This window comes from Carassius auratus, chromosome 37 (assembly GCF_003368295.1).
Source record: "Carassius auratus strain Wakin chromosome 37, ASM336829v1, whole genome shotgun sequence".
NCBI lineage: Eukaryota > Metazoa > Chordata > Actinopteri > Cypriniformes > Cyprinidae > Carassius > Carassius auratus.
Window position 1 is genome coordinate 9609489 of NC_039279.1, and position 25173 is coordinate 9634661.

At 37.1% G+C, this 25173-nt stretch overlaps 1 protein-coding gene across 18 annotated transcripts in view; it reads left to right on the forward strand.

Annotated features, from left to right (window-relative positions):
• Positions 1-10263: 10263 nt before the first annotated feature.
• The window catches only part of LOC113056121 (neurexin-1a-like), a 177795-nt gene continuing 162885 nt past the window's right edge, over positions 10264-25173 (forward strand). For 5 of the 18 annotated variants that reach the window (XM_026222643.1, XM_026222641.1, XM_026222653.1 and 2 more), the window contains exons 1-4: positions 13511-14222; positions 20874-20891; positions 21934-21963; positions 22733-22744. In XM_026222643.1, coding sequence (XP_026078428.1) covers positions 13511-14222; positions 20874-20891; positions 21934-21963; positions 22733-22744 — 772 coding nt within the window. Of the gene's footprint in view, positions 10663-12934; positions 14223-20873; positions 20892-21933; positions 21964-22732; positions 22745-25173 lie in introns of those variants that run through there. The other 13 variants (XM_026222639.1, XM_026222648.1, XM_026222651.1 and 10 more) reach the window with 9 other exon arrangements.

Sequence of the window (25173 nt, forward strand, 5' to 3'; positions counted from 1 at the left end):
AACATGTCGCTGACTGACATCACTCAACCCCAACTCTGTGATTTCTGTGTGCTGCTGCGAGCCGAGCCGAGCCTGGTCTGCTGGGAAATGCACAGTATGATCTAATCTACCACGTGACGCGTGTCCTGATGTGTTTCTGTGAACATGTTTGTATGGTTCAACACATAATTCATGTACAGTGAATTCACATGGGAAGATTAACATCATAAGGTGAGAGTGACAATTTATGTCTGATTTAATCTGAGCGAATACAGCGGGATTCAAAAGGCCACATTCAGAAGATTAAAAAAATGTAGAATAGAATTTTAACCTGAAAATAAACCTGGATACTGTAGGTCAAATTTTATTCTGTCGACTATTTATTCCAATATTTTTTTAAGTAATGTGTGTGTGTGTGTGTGTGTGTGTGTGTGTATGTGTGTGCGTGTGTGTGTGTGTGTGTGATATTAAAAAGTATTCAAATATAGTAAATACAAATAACATACAGTAAGAGTAAAAATATCAGTCTGTATGTCAGTTGATACTGGGCTGTTCAATTGTGTTTGCTCGTTTGCCCTTTTTTAATTTAGGTAACTTTTATATATAATGTAACATATACTAATGTATATATAATATAATCAAATATCTCATATAAATCACATATCATATACAATTATTTTGTAACATTAACCCATTTTTCACAATGTATATTATGATGATGTGATTTTGTACGATTTAAGATGATTCATTTTAGTTTTTCTTATTATTATTAAATTTAAATGACCTAATATCAAAAATATTTATTATAAAATAATATATAATATAAAATAATTTTGATAACAAGAATTCATTTTTCAAGCTATATATTTTGATATGATGCCTACATTCATTTTGTAGCATTTAAGATTATTGTTTTCAAATTACTTCTGCTGTCATTTTATGCTCATGTAAAGTAAATTTTTAATAGCAACTGATTTTTAGAACTGTACATTATAGTACTGTGATGTATTTTAATATGATTGTTTTTAAGTTTTTAACGTCTTAATTGAAATGTATTTATTTAAAATAGTGTAGATATGTAATATCCCTTTATTGGTCATCAGCTATAACAAAAGTGCAAAAGGTTGATATACCAAATTCAAAATTCATTTTCAGTTCATCTTTACAGAAATTATGCAAATAATATATTTTGTCATTTAAAAAAAGGCGTTAAATGTGATAAAAATGCAAAACAGAAACGTTTTCACAAATAGGCTTTTGAAGCACTGCATTGTGTCTGGAAACCTCTCCAGTGGAGACCGGAGCTGCTGGTGGTTGCCATTTTCAAAGCTCTGGCCACCGAACCATGTATCCTCTCTGCGAGCACTGCCTTAGCTCTGTCCCAGATCACTTTCATCACAAGGCTAGTGTCTAATCAATCAAGTGGAAAAAAAAGAGTCACAGTCAGCAATGAAATCGCCATGAAGTACGGTCTGGATCCAGGATGAAAACCCACAGACCGGTACACTTGTACAGTTAAATCAGTTGATTTCCAATGGATTTGCCAGTTTTACATGTGCTATTATATTAAGCACCTCATTGATCTCACCCGAGCCAATTGTACCAGCAAATCCCTACCTGTAAGTCCGGCCGTTGCCAAAATCAGCATTCAGAGCTACCACCCACCACTGCAGGATTTGGATTTAGGCTGTCCCACACGTCGTTGCTTTTTAATGTCCATCTTGTGCATGTAGTTGAATTAGATGTGCTCTGATCCATGTCATGGCTAATGTAATAAGGTGCACCCTGACACAAGAAAGAGAGGCGTGATTAGATAAGCATTCAGAGCAACTCCACCATGTGACACACCCTGACACTCAGCAGGCGTTCACAAACTTGCGTGCCACGACTATAAATCGATCCGCCCTTTAACATATTTTTTGATGTAACAGCTCATGAAAATGACATGAAACAGTGACAAGTGTGCTCACAGTGTGAAAGAGCCGTGGAGGCATTACTCACTTGAGATGTCTTTATGTCCCGTGACATTCAGTTCCATTAGACGAGGTCTGAACTCATAAAAGGAATGGGGTCTAATAGCATTGATATGAATGCCACGCTATACACAGTCTCCGAAAAAGCGCTCAATTATTCACCCAGTTGTCAACTCCCTGGCGCCTAAATGCTTGCCCATCTGTGTGACATGAACCGCACACCATATGATTATACTAATGTATAATTATATAACCATGCGTGCATACATATAGCTTGGTAGACTACAAATGCTGCGATTCCAGCTGTGCTAATGTCAAGAACATTAGCGTTGAGGTATTGTTGGGACACGAAGGCAGAGTGAGGTTTGTTTCAGAGCCTGTCTGAGCATTAAAGAACATGTCAGTGTCTGTGAGGGAAGCTGGCAGACATTTATAGCCGTTGAGTGATGCAATTGTGGACTGATGGAGAAGATGGTTAGGCTCCTCTAGAGCCCACAGGCATGTTCGGTAATCAATGCACACTTAAAAAAGGAGGATAAACAGGAGAAAAACGAGATGGCTAGGTGGAAAAAAAAACAACGACCGAAATCTTGTGATGCTGATTATCATAAAGCTGGTTACTGAGATGTCATGGGGTGTACAGTAACAAAGCTCAGCCTAGATTTGTGTTTTTCCTGTTCTTCTTTCTTAACTTTAGGCTTATTTTCTTCTTAAGACCCTGAACTAGCGCTGTCTTTCCCACAGAACTGCCTACGCATGTTGACTCATTGCCTGTGGCCAAAGATTGACTCGACTCTCGGTTTGCGGTGTAAAAAAAAAGACCTTGTTTTGGAAAGTGAGTGAGATGGATATTAGCCAGGCAGAGGAGATTATTGAAGTCTTTCGTGTCGCAGGTTATCCTCTGGCACTTTAAATTCAGTTTTTGTCATGATTAGAAACAGCACCAGTGAGATTCATTTCTCAGGTCATTGTCCAGACAGACTACTCAGATGCTAGCATCACATGGCTACATGGGGAGGAATGATTGACGGCCGTTTGAATAATAGAAAAGCACCCTGCATGTTTAACTGTGGGATTCTATTTGCTGCTCACATTTTCATTAGCAATTAATTCTACCAGGGAGCACCGCAACACATGGGGATGCCTCTAATTCATGTTTACTGATGTGTAAATTCTCTGTAATCTGAATAGCTTTGTTAAAATGTCAGGGATGCTATTTTGTCTGGCTTCAAAGCGCCATCCACAGATTTTGCTGCCAATTTGTTCGTTCACAATTTTTATTTATAGATGTTTGCATGTTTTTACAAAAAGCTATATTGCAGACTAATCAGCATCACAAAAGATAATTAAATTAGCTTATAAACAATTCTAAATTGTTCTGATTATTTAGGGGTGCACTGATGTTTCACTGATTCTTTACTATTTAACCTGAATTAAAAAAAGAAAAGTATTTAGTATTTATTTATTTATTTCTGGTAATAATAAAAATATATATATTTAGTGAATTGCTAAAGAGAGTTGCTGGGGGGTAGATGGATTTGATAACACAGTGTCCAGTACTGAAGCTTGTTCGTTATCGTTTTGGATGACTGAGACCAGCATCCGCCATCTTTGACCTTGGAATTTCAGTAGCTTGAAAATGGATCTCGTTTCGATCACTTTCCGCCTGGATGCGTACAGTGTGAGCATCCTTCATTTGCTGTCTAATGTTGACAAGACTATGAGGTGTGGGCCTTTGGCTGTCATGAGACACTATGTCACTCAAAGGTGCTTTGACTCATTTCCTCTCTCCATATCTGGTTTTTCCTCTTTGTCTCTGATGACTTCATTAGATTTGGGCATGCTCTCTTAATCAAAAAACCATACGGACATGTCAAGAGAGAGTGCAGAGCCACTCCCTCCCTGTTTTGTTCTGCTAAAATATATCCATCTTCTGACATAATCTCTGGTTTCTCTCAGGACATGGATCATCTGGGTTTTAGTGGGCGATTTGATTTATAACACTTTTTAACCCATTCCTCTCCTGTCCTCCGGTCATTATGCTCGCCTCATCTGTCCGGCACCTTCTCTCGGTTTGTTTGTGGACTCTCTTACCCTCCTTGAGCTGCAGGGTCTTGCCAGGGCCTCTTTGATTGCGGTGTTTAATGAGAGGCAGCCACCACAGAGAAAGAGAGACAGGAAATCCATAACCCAGAGAACAGTAAACCCTGCCAGCCATTAATCACTGACAGCAGTGCTCCTCCATGGCCTTCACCGCTGACAAAACCCTCCCTTTTTCATCCTCCCTGGGAATGCGCGCCAGTCCTGCACGTAACACATAGCAGACTAGACACACTTGGCCTGTTAAACACCCCACAACCAGTCAGTGCAACCGACCCATCCAGTGCACATCCCTAAACTAACCCATCACATGCACACACAGCCCCGAGGGGACGTTCGAGCACTGATCCAGCCTTCAACAGTGAATGCGACTGCCTCAGAGAGTTAAATCAATGCGCTCAACTGTCCCTTTGCATGAGTCTCAGCGTTCTATATGAACACAGCTGATCCAGCAGGCTGCTCTTGAATGCCACTTGTGGCTGATGGTAGTTTAGGACCCACAAACAAAAGCTTATAAATATTATGTAATGATTTGACACGTGTTTGTTTGAGGCACATTTGTGTGTCCTAACATAACATATCTCTTTATGTAAATCTGAGCTTTTGTCCAAACCCGCAGTGACTGCATCAAGCAACAGGACATTTCACTGTCAATTTATATGGCCCCGCCCACTGTCAAATCTGATTGGTCTAAAGCCTGCTTCTCATAACTTTATATTGGATATCAAATATCATATTTGCAAATGCTGTTCTGTATGATTTTAAACCAGTAAGTCTATTAATTGTCTAATTAATTAAAATATTTTATTCTTAAATAATAATTTTATTTTTTAATATTGATTATTATATGTATTATTATAATTATAAATACAAATACAATTGCAATATATATTCATAATTGTATACTAATTGCAATAATAATAATAATAATAACAATATTAATAATAATAATAATAATAATAATAATAATAATAATAATAATAATAATAATAATACTAAAATTACAAGATGAAGAAGAAAAAGAAGAAGAAAAAGAATGAAACATTTGGGGAAAATTTTACATTGTTATTGCATATTTTAATTATATTTATTATGATAATTACATTAATGTGTGTGATAATAATAATAATAATTAATCTGAAACATTTGGGGAAATTAACTTGTTGTTATAACACATTTTAATTTTTTTTTTTTTTTTTTTTGTTATAATTTAATACATTTATTAATTAAATTCCTTCTCTCAGGTTTTCTGTGCACAGGTGCTCTATAGCTATAAAACTTTCTGAGGTTTTTGGGAGAATGTTGCTTGTAAATATTTCACCTGTGCTGGAACACAAGTCATCGTCTCTTGAGAGGCTTGACACAAATTCTCAAAGACCTTTGAACCATGCAACAACATAAGAAGGTATGTTTGCAGTGTTATCAGTGGCTAAATTTCTTCATCTTTTGCATGTCAGGGTACCTTTCTATATCTAAATTGGGGTCCAAAATACTCTTGTGATTCGATTTCACCTTTTCTACATTTTCATTACAAATTATATTATCAGCATTTAACAATTGATTGAAATTGTTATGCTGATAACATAATTTCTGATGAAAACATAGAACATTTGAAAAATGTTTTTGAATGCAGAAAAAGCTTGTGTTCGGGTTTAGTAAAGAATAGTTTTTTGCTCTTGTTCCAGTAGCAGCGCAGGTAGTATGGTTGTGAGGGAGTTGGCGTGGTCGACAGGATGCCAGTCTTGGAGAAACAAGAAACATCTCCCCACTGCAATCGCTGAGGGATCTCTGCCCAATCTGATTACTGCATTCGTCAAGCGCCACCCTGTTCTGCAACTAAACAAAGCCAACACCAGATAAGACCCAGCTGACTCCTTCAACACTGCTTGAGACAATTCCACACACATGTAAATGTACCCATCCCCCACCCCACTCTAACCTAATGCGCACTGGGAAGGGAACACATTGAAAAATAGTGGAAATGCTTTCAGTTCTGCTTATTTGATGGACAGAAGACGAAGGTCTACATTACAGTCAAGCTCTAATGCATTGCATTACACATGCCACATCCTCAGATTACTTCTGGTCATGTCCCAGTGGCAATCCTGAAAGACTGCAACTGTAGCTCAATGTTTGTGGATTTTCCTATTACAAGCCTGTCCCAGCTCTTTATTTTTCAGGTTGTTGTATTGCTTGTTCCTAAAGGCTCAATTCTAGAGTGATTACTGACTATAGTTCTTGAAGCCTGGATAGGGTTTATACCAATATGTCTTGTAATGCTCCTCGGTGAATGTCTTATTGGGAGCTTAACAGTCTGACATTCCTTATCAGGAACTGATGGTGATGAATGGCATGATCAGTGTAAGCTTCTCCTCATATGTTTACATCATTATGAAAATTCTTTTTTTCTAATCTGAAAAGAATGTCATGTTTCAGGATTCAAATCAAGAAAGGGCGGTGTTGCACCTGCTTAGAAATGGTAAGCTTAATAATGCCTGTATCAATTTCCTTATTTTATGTTCATAATTAATAACAGATGGTCAGTTTGTATTCCCACAAATTTTTTTTTTTTTTTTTTTTTTTTACCATTGATTCTTTATTTCTGTAACACTTTAGTTTGGGGACCAGTTCTTATGAACTTACTATTAACTATGACTTTTGCCTCAATAAACTCCTAATTTGCTGCTTATAGTTCGTAAGGTCATTGTTAAGTTTAGGTGTAGGATTAAAAGACCTAAAATTCTAATATGCAGAGTAAGGCATTAATATGTGCTTTTTAAGTACTAATACACATGCATGCTAATTATTTATTTGTTATTAATTTATTTGTTATTTATTAATTATTATTTGGATTTATGAATAAAATAAGATCTGTATTACCATTACCTGAAGAGTCTGATGGTGTTACATTGTCAAATAAGATTCTTAGTCAAAATAACATTAAACATTTTCATTAATATTACTATTATTATTACTATTATTTTAACCAGTGTCTAATCTGGTGTTATTATTATTCTCACACAAGTATTATTATTATTTCAAATATTTTTTATATAGTGTTTTTTTTTTTTTTTTACTTATGTTGTGAATGTCCCTTCAACATTGAAGGAATTTGTTAACCGCTGACATTATTATACTTATGTATACTAAACCACTATTTTAAAAACCCATTAGAAATTCCTGAGGGAAAACTATTGCATATTATTCTTCCGGTTTGACATCATAACTGAAGGGCTCTATTGCAATAAAGAATAATTTGCTGTCTGTGAACAGCGTGACATAATTAGTGCCTCCTCAACATCATGAAAATGATGCCCTAAACCATACAGAGCCAAACAGACACAAGACTGTGTTGAAGCTTATTAGAAATGTTAGATCCTAGAACAGAAGTTTAAGGATGCAATATTTCATCATTAATTTATATTATTCAATAAATAAGCATTTAGAGCGGATATGAGTGTGTTTAAATTGAGCTATTCCTGCAACTTTCATTTACACTATGGTCCAAACCAGGCCATGTCATCAAGGCAGCAATGTTAAAATACAGATTCCTTATGAATAATTAATAACATTATTTTAAATGAGGGCCACAGACCAGTATTGGGATGCAACATTCTTTTTTAACTATGCCTTCAAAAGACAAACAAACAGCAGGGCCCATTGTGAATATGTCTGAAGATGCATCTTCTGCGTTTAATTGTGTTACAGTAATCATACTTTCGGAAATTCTCTCTCATGTAACTTTAAAAGCCAAAGAACGAACAGAGCATGAGGCTTTGGAAGAGGAATCATAATGCTCAGACTAAATATGCTGCACATCTGACAAAATAATGTTGTATGTTGTAAGAAGTTATAGTAAACATTTAGGATATAAATACATAAGTCAATATAATGTTATGATTTGTAATGGGAAGCCCCATTAAAATGCTGTCTTAACATAATCTTGTATTGAGTAATGACTTTGAATTTTCAAAGTCTAAATGAGGAAATAATTACTTTGCTGAAATTAGAAAAAAACTCTGGGGAACTCATAAAAATGAATCAAGATACAGGTCCATCAAAAAGGAAAAGGAATAGGAAAGGAATAAAACACATGCACACAAAACTGATCATGATTATGTACAGTAATCATAAGAAAAAAAGAACCTTTAAAATGTATTGCACCCGTTTTATGATGTTTCTCCAGATGTCAAAGAAGACCAAAACAGCTGATTCATTCTAGCCCCTTTCACAAGAGACAGGTACTCTAAATTAGATTTTATTCGCATCACAAACAACATCCGTGCTGATGAAGACACATCAACACAGAGCAAAGATTTCCCCAGAAAGCATGCATGTCATCTCACGCCTCACCATAAGTGCCTGAGGAACTCACACCTTGTGTATTAAAACACCTCTGGTTTCACATGTGTAGCGATTGGGCCTGTTACCAATGCAATGTTTTGACGTGGAGGGACGAGCCATTGAACCATGCAACTATTGAGTACAAAGCTGGAGGTTCCCAAGAGAGCTTTGGCCCACTTTTCTTGTCAAAAGATAATAGCTAACTGAGCAGAAGAGGGGACATCGAACATATTGGTTTTTGAGCATTCTGTTTAGTGTTCCTCTCTGAAAAAATCCCATACCCAATAGATGGTGCCCAAAGAGCTAATAATTTCACTTGTATTTAAGTACATTTATAATTACATTTATTTACTTGAGTGCAATGTTCTATTAGGTATTCCTAACTACTATAAACAGCACATGTATTAAAATGTATTACAGTGTACATGTTGGATACTTATTTTTTGTTGTTAAAATGCAACACATTTGCAATTTTTTTATTTTAGATAGCAACAGTAAAGACTACAAACAATGCAGAGAAGACTGAGGTGGTGGATGACATGTTAGTGAACTGCTGGGTTTGCATGCAGTATTCATACACTATTCATAGACAGTCCTGTGGTGATCCTACCCATGATGCTTACCTTAACCTTTGTAGGCACAAATGTGAATCTAGTTGTGTTCACAATGTGTTATATTTAAATGAAATGCTTGAAAACAATATGCTAGGTTTAATGTAAAAGCAGGAATGCAAATCTTTTTATCTTTTTAACATTATATTTAGGTCTTCCATTAAGATGTGTGTACAATTTGATCCGTAAAGCACTTTGTCTTTTTTACTTTATTTTTTTTTATGGCATTGCATTGTCATGGCAAAGTCATTTTCACAATGAAATTGTTTTAACGTGCATATTTTATATATATATATATATATATATATATATATATATATATATATATATATATATATATATATATATATATATATAAAACATTATTTAGTTGTAAGTACTGTAGGTTATATAATATACTTCACTTCTTACAAAGCATAGCTATTTTCTTTTTAATCACTGGAAAAAAATATGCTTTTTAGAATCTCCAGCTAAATTTATTTATTTTCTGTTGTGATTCAATATAGCAACAAGATCTCTCATGCCAGGGTTTCTCTCATTAGTAGTTGTAAAGAAAAGTGGAGATATAACGCTTTCAACAGGGAACAGAAATCTATCACTCTGCTCCACTCGTATATACTATTCCAGACCGTCTTTTAGTCTTGGTGTTGCTTGGCGACAAACAGAGCTTGACGTTTCTTTTGGAACTAATTTAGTAGGTGGAAAACAAATATACTGACTAATCAGTTTGGAAAAGTAAGTTCCTTGATATTAATTGCTGTACTTGTTTAAAGAATTGTTCAGCATTTCAGCAGCACTGAATATTTTGAAAACTGAACGTTTTTACCTGTGGGCTCCTGCCAATGGCCAAATCACAGTCATGCTGATGTTGTTCTTCCATTAGTATAAATGCACACTGACAGTTTACATTACAGTGGCCATGTGACATGTATATGGTGCAAGTACAATTACACGTTTAATTAAATAGCAATAGCCTATCAAGGACTATTTTATTATCAAAAACAGATTTATAGAATAAATTACAAATAAACTGCATGCACTCAAATGACTCCTTAACTGACGATATTACTTATCAACATGCACACTGTAATGTGAAGTGTGATAAAATGCTTTTATTCGTGACGGGCACGATAACGGCTAAAGCTGTTTCCTCATCTGTATGTGAAGTTGTTAATAACGGTGAGCGCTGTCCAAGGTGCTGCAGCGCTCTCGCCCCGCCCATCTCCATCACACACTAACCGGGAGACACGTGACGCGATGTGCTGACAGTCCCTGGCAAAGCTCGCCTGAGAAACACATCGCACCTTGTCTTGCACACAGAACAGGGAGCGATATCTTCTATTTTATATACACCGAAAATAAACTAACATTTACATTGGAGAATTTCTTAAGGATGAATCGTTTTGTACTGAATCTTAATTGGTTGTTGGGTCCGTTTTGAATTATTTTTTCATTTTATTTTTTAAATCTATTGGGACTTAGGTGATCCGCATACGCGATTTCTTCTGCTCATTCGACACCGATGCAGTGTTTTTTTATCTATTTTTTATTTTAATTTTTAATCAGATGAAAGCCTAAATCGATGTGGAGGAAATCAACCAGATTCATCAGTGAGGTTAACCTGTCAAGAGGCTCACAATGGTCCATTTCTCAAGGTAAAATTATTAAGGATTGTGTACATGTAATTTGAAGGCGTATTTGAGGTTATGAGCCGTTTTCGGTGAGAGTTATGGATGTGCTTCACGCGCTCACTGCAGTCACGCGCAGGTGAGATGATGCAGCTGGGCTTCATTTCAGTGTAATTTCGCTCTATGGCCGATTCATTCCTGTTTACAGCTGGCCCTTGCTTCATCTTAAGCGACATCTGATGACTCCCTATATTTCCTGGTCGCAGCGTCTGAAAAAGAGCACGGTAGAGCCGTGTTAAAGGTGTCTTTCTAGCTCTGTTTGAACAGATGGTGGTTGATTATTGGCTGTATTGCGCATCTGAGTCATCAACAATTTTAATCAAAGGAAAGGAAAAATTGAGGAAAATTTTTATTGTTTGAAAGTAAATTTTAAATGGCATCTATTTGTTTTGTAGGATCCCGTTGTTGTGTAAATTGCTATTAGGATGATCGGGGGTAGTTCGAGACTCCATCTATTAGCTACTGATAGCAAGGCATTACCGTAATTGTTTCGAGAATACGGTAAATAAGACGCGTTCTGTACATTAAACGCATATGATATGTTGTGTAAGATCCATCTGTGAAAGGGGGTCGGTTGTTATCTTGCTAAGTAGCCCAGTGTAAACCTGACAGTAAACACATAGGAATTCAAGCATGAACTGATTGGTTGAGATCAGTTGACAGACAGCCCAGAGGCCAGACGATTGCAGTGTCATTAATGCTTAAGAGGCGCGCGATAAGCCCCCGCCCTGGGCTCATTTTGGGATGCAGGACTTGAACCGAGCTAGGTTCACTGAATCAAACGAGATTACCCCATTGCACACTGTATCGATGTTGCCGCCCGTTCGGACCTTTTGTCAGACTGCACATACCCTCCTGCTGAAATAATTGTAAATATGATTGCCTGTATGTCTGACTCGGCTGCAAAAATAGTCGTAATTATAAAGGAAAAGAATTCGAAATACCAAAAAAAAAATAAAAAAAATAAATAAAGTGGTTAATTGTAAGACTACCATTCCATACCTTAGGATTTAGTAGTAAAATATATAGTAACACTTTTTTATACATAAAAATATACTCATGAAAAAATCTATACATAACTTCTTTAAACTTAAAAAAGGACTAAATAAATATTTTATGGAGTCCATTTACATATGTAGACTATTATTAGGCTTATATGGGGGGTTAAGGGGGGGTTAAGTTTTGTTTTATGGTGTGCACATTTTAGGGTTTTATGTTGCATGTCATATTAATTAGTTAATATTTGCAGCATAATTTAAGTGTATGTTTAAGTGTATGTGTTTGTGTGGAAACACTGCATTCTGTATTTATATTATTATTGGCACAGTTGCTGCAGAGACCAATTTTGATGACGTAGAAGCCGTCATGTGGTCTTCCATTATTTTACCCGTGTTATTAGAATTTCTTTTTCCAGAAACAAAATTATTTTGAAATAGGATGGCATATTAACCATATACAACTAATATATATATATATATATATATATATATATATATATATATATATATATATATATATATATATATATATATATATATATATATATATATATATATATATATATATATATATATATATATATATATATTAGTCTGGAAGTGTAAAATATATAATGACCAGAATGCTTCATGCAATGTTTGCTTTACATACCCATTTTGCAGCAGTAGCTATATCCATGTCATGAGAGAATCTCTCTAAGATTAAAACAAAGTGGTATGGAATAGCCATACTCCAAAAAAAAAAAAAAAAAAAAAAAAAAAAGATAATAATAATAATAATACTAAGTCCATTGGATACCATTTTATACTCTTTATTTGAGTTAAAGCTACTTTGGTTTAACCCAATCTACCTCTGAAAATTATAGATTTGTTTTTGCCTTTTTTGATTATTACATTATTATAAAATCATTATTTGATACTGTGGGGAAAAAACAACAGCCGCCTGATGAAATACACATGAGTTTTCTGGTTCATATGCCATGAATTATATTGAGAATATACATGAATTATAATCACTGAGAATTATGGCGAGAAAAGCAAATATAAAGTACTGATGTAATTGAAGATTAATGCAATCAATATCAGCGTGAAATTTGAGGTTTCAATATCATTATCACTATGAAATCGTGGTTTTGGGTATGTATGATTGTGTTGTGTATGCTATCTATCTTTTTAAAAGTGGCCACCTTATCTTTCTTTTCCAATAAAGAAATTAAGATGTTCTTTTTCATTCTTTTCAGATTATGGATCAATATGTCAAAACGGATGTGAATTGAAGGTTTGTGAACACTGAGGGCCCTATTCGGGCCTACACGTTAACTCTGCAAAGTGTACTTTTTTCTGCTTTTGATTAGGGCTGACTTTAGGCCTACACAATGACTTTTAACTAGATTTAAAAGACCCTGACATTAATGTCCCTGTATACCCCTAATGAACTCTCTGATGTACAGCAATACACATGGCTGCAATTTATAGATACTTTGACTCGGCCCCGCTGTAGCACATCTGGATCCCACTGAAGTTTTTTTTTTAGCTAAACAGTAGCCTTATTTTTTTATTTCAGTAGACCAGTACTTGGGCCTTAGCGAGACCCTTTATTGTTCTGATTTGTATATTTAGATTTTGAAAAAGAGTTGGCCGTAACACAGGCCTTCTCCCTCTCTCAGTGAACAATGAGTAAATTACCCCAAATGCATACCAGTCCTGTATGTTATAGAGAGCTCTGTTACACTTTAGGAGCACATCACTAAGAGAGCTGAATCATTTTAGTTTTCGATTAGTTCTATTGTAAGTTCTAACTTCCTTAACTATTCACAATGAGCTTCTCAATGCGGAACGGTGCACATCTAATCTGGATAGGCTTACTGGTTTGTTGCCTTGTCGACATGGGGGCCAGTATGGAGTTCACCGGTGCAGAAGGCCAGTGGGCACGGTTTCCTATGTGGAACGCCTGCTGTGAAAGCGAAATGAGTTTCAACATGAAGACCAAAAGCGCTCATGGACTTTTAGTGTACTTTGACGACGAGGGATTCTGTGACTTTTTGGAACTGCTCATCCACAACGGTAGACTCAGTTTGCGGTTCTCCATCTTCTGCGCCGAGCCGGCGACTGTGCTGTCTGATACCGCCGTCAATGACAGCCGCTGGCACGCTGTGACCTTGCGCAGGAATTTCAAAAAAACTACGTTAGTTGTGGACGAAGAGATCAAGTGGGTGGAGGTTAAATCGAAAAGGAGGGACATGACGGTCTTCAGCCATTTATTCATAGGAGGGATACCTCCTGAGCTGCGATCTGTAGCATTACGCCTAACGTCTTCAGCCATCAAAGATCAGGTCCCCTACAAAGGATGGATAACCAATCTGAGGGTGAACAGTTCCGAGCCGCCGCTTATTGGTAGTGAGGGAGTCAACAGCGGCATTTGTGAAACTGACCACATTTGCCTGAACGGAGGAGTCTGCAGCATTGTCAATGACGAACCCATTTGCAACTGCTCCGAAACGGGATTCCAGGGAAAAGACTGCAGTGAAGGTAAGAGGCCTGGATTCGTCGTCTCCATTGTTGAGGTGTTGAAATGTCTTTTCAAACACAGCCTTTTCACTTCTGTTTTCATTATAACATTGCACTAGTTTCTCAGAGGCAGTGCATGCTACATCATGTCTGTTCCTGGCCTCCACTATGGGCCCAGTACATTACATGATTAGATTACCGCTGATCTCAGTTGGAAAAAGCCAATGATCTGAAGGAGATCATTTAAATAGGCTTTAGTGCCGTCTGTGTCAATTCCGGAGCATCAGTGAAAGCCTGTGCTTTTGATAACATGATGTCAGCAGAGGCTTCTTGCTCTGTTTTTATGCTAAATTAACTTAATATACTATTGACACTGCTCTGGCATTACAATTAAGTACAAAAATGATGAGTTGAATACATGCACACAAGCCCATGATTGAAGTATGATGATTGGAATATTATTCTCCGTCTGAATTTAAGGGGTTGGGTGCTCTAATTATATAATCAGCCAGATGTTCCATAGAGTCACTGTAATGACTTAGCCAAAGTTACAATTTCAACATCATAGGAAAAATAGTGGCATACTCAATACAGTATTCAGCAACCATCACAAAGCATTTTTTAATCCAGCTTTACAAGAAAACCTCCTCTACTGCACTTACAGAGTTATTTTAATTACAGAAGTGATTAAAACGACTGATGATGTAACTAAATAGGGGGAGGCCATTTCTAATTCTGTCCTTTGAAAACGGATGGTTGAACGCATATTACAAGAATTCAGATTTTCATGCAAAGTCTGTTCCCTTTTGAATATGTATGTTCTGGTTGGTTTCCTAGTTTGACTTAATCCCTTGGTGTCTGATTTCACTGTTTTTATGTTCTTTCCATCTTTTCCTTAATTTTTACAACGTCTCTCTGGACTGATCTTGATGTTGATGGATATAGTCTGGGTTAGGTCGAAAGCCGAAGAGGCACCATGTTTCCAAGGAAACTACATACCCACTGAGTAAATGTTGCCCTCCTAAAGCACAACAGAGAGACAGTATGTTTCACTGACAAATGTTCAAACTAGAATAGCAGTCTTGTTGTGGTACAGTGTTCACTGGGCTTTCAGCTACTGTAAATGCATCGTCTAGTGGATTTGATGAGATTATGACAAAAGGACAGGGCCCTAAGATGCTCAGCAGCTGCCTAAAATCAAGATGCATGGCTCTCCAGCCCCTGTGCTGGTAGAAATGCGCATCTTTGCCGGGTGAGTCAGACTAGACCTACCCACGCAGCTTTGAGTGGCCTCCATCACACGCTTTTGGATGACACATAAGGATATGTGGAGATGGTGGAGGCTACGGGACGTGTCGCTCTTGATCATTAGTGTTATTTGTTTATTATTGGCATTTCTTGAGATTAGCAGTGTTAGGCTTGGCGCTGCCTGCTTTCTTTTTTTCCACTGTAGTCTGCTTTGATGATTTTATTGTTCAGTGCAAAAATGTGTTGTTTATCAGATTAGTTCGATTCAAAAATCTACCATGCATTTTATTAGATTAACTGATATACACTCTTAAAAATAAAGGTTCCATATGAAGAACCACCATTTGAGTTCCGCAGAGAACCGTTTAGTTAAAAATATCATTTTTTTAGCAAAGGATATTTAAATAATGTAGTAACTTTTTTCACTTTAAAGAACATTTGTTTTGCAATGGAACGGTTCCATGGATGTAAGAATTTCTTCATTGAACCATAGATTATGATCCTTCCTTTTTCTGTCAGAATTGTGCAGATGACCTTTCATTACGTCTTTTTCTTTTTCTGTTATTAGAGCAACGACAAATCTCCAAATGGCACCGCGCAGAACAGGAAAGCCATTATAAAGGATTAATTCCTCAAATGAAATAGATATAGAGCCAGCGTGGTGTTCATTAAAATGACAGCATCGTTTTAAACTCCTCTTAGCCTAAATCTGTCCTTGCTTTGGTTATTAATGCAAATCTGGCCCATGAAGCTCCTGCTGAGGGGAAAGCAGGCTACTTTTTGTCATTTTTCGTGTTGTCAGCTTGATAACCGAGGTGATCTGTCAGCTGACCACCGACCACCGTTGCCAATAAAACACTAAGACTCGAATTTTTTGTGGATAAAGAAAGGGATAGCTGCATATTAAATGACTCATTAATGAATGACTAGCTTTTTCATTTAGATATATGTGCTGCTCGCTTTATCTCTGTCGTCATGGAAAAAAATTGCAGTGTGGTGAGAGCATGTGTACGTGTTTGTAGATCTCAGGCAGGAAAGGGTGGTTTGTGGATTAAATATGTCCTTTCTCTCCACACGTCCACTCCGTCATTCTCTTGACAGGCAGTTGTGGTAATAACCTTCTTTAGCAGAGCAGGTGTGGGGCTCTCAGCGGGAGAGGTAGTCCGCACTGCAAAGAATAACAGTGCTACGGGTAATGAGATATTTTTGCCCTGCTGGGGTTAGAGAAAGGGCCTTATTTTGTGTTATTATGGTTAATGCTCTTACAAGTCTGAATTGGAAAGCCAAAAGGGTCTGCTCTGTATCAGCTTGCAGCCATTGATACCTTATCTTTATGCTCTATTAACTGTATAATGTGCTCCGTCTCCTGGTTAAAGATGGCTGTAAGGTATCTGCAATTGACGTCCATGTGGTTTCATGTGCTAGGAAACTTTGGTTGGAGAATTGGATTGTGTTGGAGGGCTTGTTTACAACAGCGATTAGATTGTTTCACCTCATCTCTTATCTTTTGTGGTGGAGCTAACATTGTAAGGGTCGGTCGGTCCCTGGCTGTGCACTTTGTCGTTTAATGATGCAGTCAAATTTTAAATGCATTTTTTTTATCTGCTTTGGATCTATGCAAATTAATTAGGGTGGTGTAGTGTAGTGTACACCCATTAACCTCTTGCTAATGAAATAAAGGACCTGCTTTAATTGGATACATCAGCATCTTAATTTTAATGACTTATTTAATCATGTCACCAGGGGCCTGTTTTGAAGATGACAGAAGATAGACTTTGAAAGGATAGTTCGCAAAAAAAAAAAAAAAAAAAAAAAAAAAAAAAATATATATATATATATATATATATATATATATATATATATATATATGTTGCCATTTACTTTAACCAATGTCATTCCAAACCTGTACGACTTTCTTCCGTGAAACATGGAATGTTTTAAACCATTTTTATCCATGCAGCATAAATCAGTAGAGGCCCAAAACATTTGTACCTCGTTGGTTTTCACTGTATGGAAAATAACAGTTTAAAATATGTTGCGTGTTTCGCAGAATTTTAGGTGAACTGTCTCTTTACGTCAACATACATTTACCTGTGCATTGCAATACCTACATAAATTAAGCAAATATTTGCAAAGTGGAAAACTGGAAATGGATTAATTCACTATAAGGCATTCCAGTATAAAATCCATTGACTAACGGATCACTGTATGGACAAAAACTTCCTTTTTGTTCCGCAGAACAGAAAAGTACATGAAACGTGTGCTCAACAGAACACAAAAGTTGTACAGGTTTAAACATAGATATGTATAGCTAGATGCCCTATTAGTGGCTGTTTCTGTGGGCCACTATACATAAGCCATCCACCATATTGGAATGTCAAAGCCGGTCCATAAACATTCAAGAGCAAGGTACAGGTGCATCTGAACTACAACTGTAGTTAAATGCACATGAATATCTGTATCTTCAGTAGACTTCAGAAGATGCTTTTGCTTAATTAACACAATACAAGATGATTATGCCATTAGATAACAAGGCATTTAAAATGTGCTAACGTTTTAAAAACCTGTAAACCAACACATTCTTACCTGTGAAGGTTTATAGTTTCTTATGGAATTTAAATTTAGGTGATTTTTAAAATCAGATGCTGCAGTATGTTGTTGTATCTTGAAATTAATTGATTTTTATTGTGAGTAACGACATATAGACCGTTCAAAGATGGCGGACGTGTTGACTTGTCTGGAGAGGTCAAATGTGGCATCTACCTATACATATATATGGGTTTGAATAAATGGTGACATAATGGCTAATACATTTCTATTTTGGGTAAACTGACCCTTAAGCCAAAAGACATTTGTGTAATCAGCACATTACAATGGCCACATAAATGAAGCAAATTCAAACAATGTAGGTCAAAAACCCAAAATGGATTAAGACTATTAATTTGGACTATTATAATATCTGTGGGTTCTCCCCATGTTGTGCCAACTGACTTTTACCTTCCTTGATCTGGCAACATCACTTGATAATCTTGAATGGAGGGGGAGCCCGTGTCAAATACACTGTATATTGAGAATTCCCCTATCAGTGGCGGATGAACCCTTTCCAGATGGACTAAGCTCACTAATCTCTCTGTACTGTAGATGACTGCAATATGGAACTTGCTGCACATTGCTCCCTGTGGGGGAAATGTTAAACTAGATTTGGTGAAGAGGATTAAATCTCCATCACTGGCGCAATGACAAAGCGCTATATATAGAAGATTTTACAATGAGTACTTTTGTTTTGAATATATTTTCCAGTGGTTTCTGTTTGACTATGGGCAAAACTCACTCATATTTAGTCAAATGGGATTTGGATGTTTCTTTAGGATATCAAATGCAGAAGAACCTGTGTCGCACATTCACCCCGTTTCAACTGGATGGTCATTATCAGAGTTTTTTGAGGTTTTATTAAATCGCTGTTGACAGCTACATCTTAAGTGACTTTGCCGCTGTGCTATGCGGAGCGTACGCTCGTCATATGACCCCTTTGGGCAAGTTCCATGCGTGTGCGTTTGAAAGTAACATGCTCTGACTTACTGAAAACTGCTTTAAACGAGCATCTGGAGCTGCAGTCCGGTTTGTAAAGGGCTGCATGAGTGCGGGCGTCACATCATGGCTGGAGTAAGGGTGAGTTTGTGTGTGTGTAGGTCATCCTCAATTTCTATCTCTTATTCTCTGCCAAATTCAGGGCAGTATGCAAGGGCAGCACTTAAAAGAAGCTGTCAGCTCAATGAAAGCCTGCATGTCTCTGGCTCCGTGTGAGCTCTGCAGTGCTAAGGAGAGGCTACATGATCCTGATCTGTCAGTCAGTGAAATGTAAATACAACCGCTGTTCGGTCAGCCTGCCTCTGAGAAGACCAGGCGGAGCGTATATGTGCGAGTGTGTGTGGTGTTCTTCCAGAATGGCTGCTGCTTCCACACACACAAATACTGTATATCTATATTTCGCCCTTGGTCTAGCAGGTTTTGTAAGAGAGAATGTGGCACAAAATCAATAGAGTGGGTCCTTGAAACTGCTGTAGAGTCAGTGTAGATGGCTAGTTAGTGTTTTGTGATAGTTTAAGCCAATTAAACTGTTTAGGATTTGTTTTTGTAGCATTACTTTTATCCCTCCGAGCTGTTTTTTTTTTTTTTTTTTTTTTTTTTTTGTCAGTGGGATGAGTTTTCACATTTGTCAAACCAAGTAGGGTTTGTCAGCCTCTTCATAAGCTGATAAGAGAGGATAGAAAATCACCTGTCATTTATCACTGCAACACTAACAGCTAAATATTTCTTTGTCATATTTTCTGGCATGGCACTCTTTTATGTTTATTTTTTTTTTCTCCTTTGTTTTCTTTGTTCATACATTCATCAGCATTTTTGTTTTCGTGGCAGTAGTGGTGCATGCAATTTGTGTTTGGTCGGGTGGAGGAACCGGCTGCGGTAAGTCCCGGGTCATTATTCTCCTCCTCAAGATGCAAAACACAGAGGTAGGATTGGATGCTTTAACTTTAAGATAGCCAAGTCCATTTTTAGGGAGTCTTGGGTGAGTTGATCCAGGGACTGAAAGTGTCACCAGAAGTAAAAGGTGTGATGAATAAATGCATGTATGAAGGTAATGTACTCTTTTTGTTTTAGAACAGAAAAATGGTATTTCATTGTAAAGGGGGTAATAACATGACATATGCATATTCAGGTATTGTACATTTCTTTATTACTGACCTCACTGAATGATGTTGTTTTCTCTTAGTAGGTTCATTTTGCATCATCTACAGGAATTTTGATTTCCAAACATGTGCATGCTTCACAAATAGCCCCTGTAAATTCCCCTCACATGCAACCATGAATGCCATTTAAAATTATAAATATTAATTCAAAGGATGCAAATTGTTTTGAACAGTCCTTGAAAAAAATAATAATAGTCATAATAATAAAATAAGATTTTCCTTAGGGAAAACAGCATATTTTTCTTTGATTTGCTTTCTGTAAAACAGCTTCTGTGAAATTAGGGGTCCCACCATTTTTTTCTCCGTCTTCCAGTTAATTATGATGTGCATGTTTGCGCATGGTCATTGATATACTGTGAAGAGTCAATTTCACCATGTGTTTTATCAGCTTTTGAATGACTTAATAATGTGTTATCATCATCTCACCATGGAACAACGCTCTTTCAGAGTGCTGTAGACACAATGAGATTAGATCTTGAGGAGGACAGAGGACACTTAAAGTCAAATAAACCCTCTAGTCTCCACATTTTTCCATGGTAATGAATGTTTGGCCTGGGCACAGGATGATAAGACGCATGGTAACCACGGTAATCCTCAAGGCTGGGCCACCTTCCAGTCTGCATGCTTCTTAATCAATGTCTCCTTCTTTCTCTTCACGCCTCGGCCGCCCCTCCAGAAGAGGCCTATGTAGGAGGTGGGTAGACATATTTTTCTTTTCTATTTTCTTTTCATCCGACCCGTCCCTACTCATGCACTTCTCTCTGTCTTCATATTTCAACCCTTTCTTTTAGATATATTCTGTATTTCCTATTTATTTGAATTCGGTACAAAAACAGTAAGTGGAACTGGTGTACAACACAGGTAAAAGGTATGCAACTTCAGTCGAAAGCGCTTCCTTAATTAGAGGTTGTCAGTAAACACATGCTTCACTCAATCCATGCACATGGTTCAAGAAACCAGAGGCTGGAGCAAAGCTCATTTACATTACATCTAAAGATACAGACACATGATTGTAGCTCCTAATATGAGCTTCTGAAACCCCTATATAGTGAATAAATTACAGTACATGGAAATTCACATCCATACATTATGAAGCGTTCACTGCAATGGAAAACCTGGGCAGTCTTTGACAGGTAAGTACCATAAACAACTGAAAAACTCTCCTGTTTCTTACTAACAATCCCAAATACAGTTTTATAGTTTTATAATGATTCATTCTTTTGGAGGTATTGCTATATATTTGGGCTGTGGCTCACAGAAACCTAAACAGACATCCTATGAAAGATGAAATGGGTAATATTGATTTATCCCAATATAAACTGTACGTAGATATTTTGTTATTGAATTGACACATTTTTGTGTGCAACCTAACTTCATTTTGCTAAGATCCAATCTGTGTATTTGTCATCTTCTTCCTGTGGAAGGTTGACCAGGCGGACGACATGTTTGATGTATGGTGACAGCGAAGTGATATATATATTTTTTTCTAATCTAGATTTGTCTCTTTCGAGTGTGACCAATAAAGCATTGCAACCGCTGGGTTGAGGAAATGCTTTTTGAATGTTCCCTCACACCCACTCTCTCCCTCACCTCTTGACCCCACCCCAAACCCCCTCCCTCCCCCCATCCCGCACCGCAGGCATCCTCTGTCCAGACGATGCCCGCGTGTCAGTGTGACAGAAAACCTTCCCATGATCCCGTTCTCTGTGCTGACTGTGCTCTTGTCTTCCCTTAAGGTCTTGCGCACCTGATGATGGGCGACCAAGGTATGGGTTTCATTTCTTACTCACCTTTTTGCCTCCATCAGCCACTCCCTCCTCCATCTCTCAGCCTCTCTCTCTCTCACTGTCTTGTGCTGAATCCTCCTCATCTCCCTTCACTGCTGGTAGGGATTTACTGGGGCTGCTTTCTTTCTGGCTTGGCGCTGAGTCAATGGATGGTTTGGTCTTTTCCATTATTTCCCCACCCTCTCCTCTGTCTCTCCTTCGCTCTCTCTCTTTCTCTCTCTCTGTCTTTTGGTTTTAACTTCCCTTCAACCCATCATGCCGCTTCTTTTGCGCTTTAGTTTTTTTTTTTTCTCTCCGTCATTCTCTCAACAGCCCCAAAATTCCATTGCTGCTTGCCGACTTCATTTTCATATAGAGGGGGAAAAATACTTTCAGCCCAGTGGATGATGTGAGTTACAGGGACTTCTCTCAGGGGTTTGTTCACTCTTTGTAAATGTTCTAGTCTGTATTCTCGAGCTCCAAAACTGGAAAGCATTAGCCGTCTGTTCGATATTCATGCATTCTCCCTCATCTCTCTCATCGTCGTGTTCTGGCATGTATCACGATAGGAAGCTTCCATCTCCTCTTGCCTGCCCTTTCTCTTTTTGTCTGCAATGCATGGAGTCTCTTCTGAACGTAACCTTTCATTTTTCTGTCTCTGAATCTAACACGCGGCCATGATTCTGACTGTTGCCTCTTTCCTCTCCTTTGTATTTTCCTGTATCTCTCTGGACTTTCTCTTCATGGAACCATTATATCAATATCATAGGGAAAAGAAAAGGTATATAATGCTTCTTTCACACTACTATGTAATGATGTAGTTTAACTTGAGCTCTTTAAGCTCTTCATGTATATCCCTGTACCTGTGGCTTTACACATTCATCTGTTTATTCGTGTGTTTGTGGTACTGAAGTCACTGATTTTTCTGTGTCAATCCCTATAAATATGACGAGAGACTGGAAGGTAGGTGAGATGTCATGAAAATGGGAATGCGTCATTGTGCAGTTTGTCAACGAACGCAATGTAGGATTTTAATGAGTCTGCTAGTAAAATTCAGTTGTCTAGAAAATCAATGCACAGAAAATGTAGATGGATTATTATTGGCAACATAAAATTTATTAATTTTTAATAATTAATTAAGGCAATTAACCATTTGTCATAATCTACAGTATAACAAAAAATAATACAATTATAGATCGATCTCTATATGGATAGAACAAAGGTCTCTATAGATAGAGAGGTTTATCGCCATTATTTATACATATAAAAAATCTGCATGAAATATTGACTACACAAAGGGCACATTGAAAAGCATTCAATATAAATACATGTGTTGTCAGATCATCAAAAAAAAAAAAAAAAATTCAGGTAAGAGGTAATATTCAGATTTTCATATTCAGCAGGCATTAGTCTCATTTAGAACATTCCATACAGTCTATACGCACCAATGCATATTAATGTAGTAGCACTTTACTGCTCTTTGATATTATATTACAACTTTTGAAGAGCCCAATGAGATCCAGCTAAGGTAAGTGGACAGCACCTGGCACTATCACAACTGCAAGTACTCACATCCTGCACTCGGCTAACGGATCACTGCATGCTGGTTTATCCACTGAACTTTAAACACACATAGACTGATGGGGTTATTCACCTTGGTTTGAAATATGAGGGATCCCGGATAAGCGGATCAGGTAGGTGTGCTCTCTGTCTTTGGCGGGTCTCTTTGATTGTGCTCTGTAAGGCACTGCCACCCAGGCCATCTCACTATCCTGAATGGGCTAATGCCCACAGGAGTTGTGGGGGCTTCAGGCTTCTCTTAGCACATTTGAATACATTTTCAGAGGCATTTATATTTTCTCTCATTCCATTTTCTCATAGAAAATTGATTTTCATCTTTCTATAAAATTGAATGAAATGGTGCGTGTGGCGGCTGACCTTGCCAGCAGGGTCACACTGGCATTATCAAATGAATTTCGCATTGTGTTCCTTTTCTGTGGATATATGTTTGTGTAAGGACCACATTTGTTATAGAGTAAGGAAATGAAGTGAAATTTGCATTTCTAGTTCATTTATATTCTGTTCACCGTTCTCATAGCAGCTTCCTAACTGCACACATTTGGTTTTGTGGTTCAGTGAAGTCCTGCAGTTAAATTTAAAACAATTACAACACCAATTTACCAATAACTGCAGCAGCATAATTAATTACATGGCAGCACATAATACATTCAGAGATTCAGGAAAACTTCTGTTTCATCTCAATCTTAATATTGGGATGTTCAGTTGAGCTCTATAAATTACCAACATGTCTGAAATTTATTGTAAAAGTCAGTAAATATAAACATATAAAATATCTATTCTTATTACTTTCTTATACATGGTAATTGAGTGCCAAAACTAAATAACAGAGTAAACATTTTAAGTTGCAGTTTTAAATTTGAATTAAGCTATGACCAAATATGATAGCTGAAGATATGAAAAAGGTTTTAGTATTAGCGATTCTGTTTCTCCTAAATGTGTGTTTAAACGTGAGATAAAGTTCTTAAGGGAAGAATATGAAAAGCACATTTATCACCATGCGATTTCACATGCTTGTCATCTTAGCATTTATAATGAAAGTTTGGTCTGGTTTTCAAAAAGAGCCCTGCAAGATTTGGAATGTTACAAAAACAGTCTATATGCAAAGTTCTTACAGCAGACTGAAGAAAAAATTAGTTAATAAAACCCCAAGGAAAAAAGCTTGATCATTTAAAAAACCTAATGTTGAATAACTAATCATTTATTTGATTTGATTGAATTGCAACAGTTACCGTGTTAAATGTAAACTGTACATGTATCCTCTTCTATTACCTAAGTTTTCTGTCTTTGTAATTCATATGACATAATATGATACTATCTATGTCATATGTTTCGAGACCTTGAAGATCAGGAGTTCTTTGAGCAGTGTCCTTACATTCGGCATTAATGAACTCTAAGCCCTCACAGACATTTGTTTATGTTATATGTGTGCTTCCAACCAATTTTTACTTGACATTAGCCGGTTCGAAGACAAGTGCAAATATCTGATTTAAATAAGTGGCAAACAACATAGATGAAGAGTGGGTCTTTGAGATTGGGCTTGTCTGCTCTTTGCAGCTGTATTACCGTTGCTCTTATGCTAATTTGCTTTGGGAAGGACAAAAGATGTGCGGTAATACGGGTTGTGCGCAG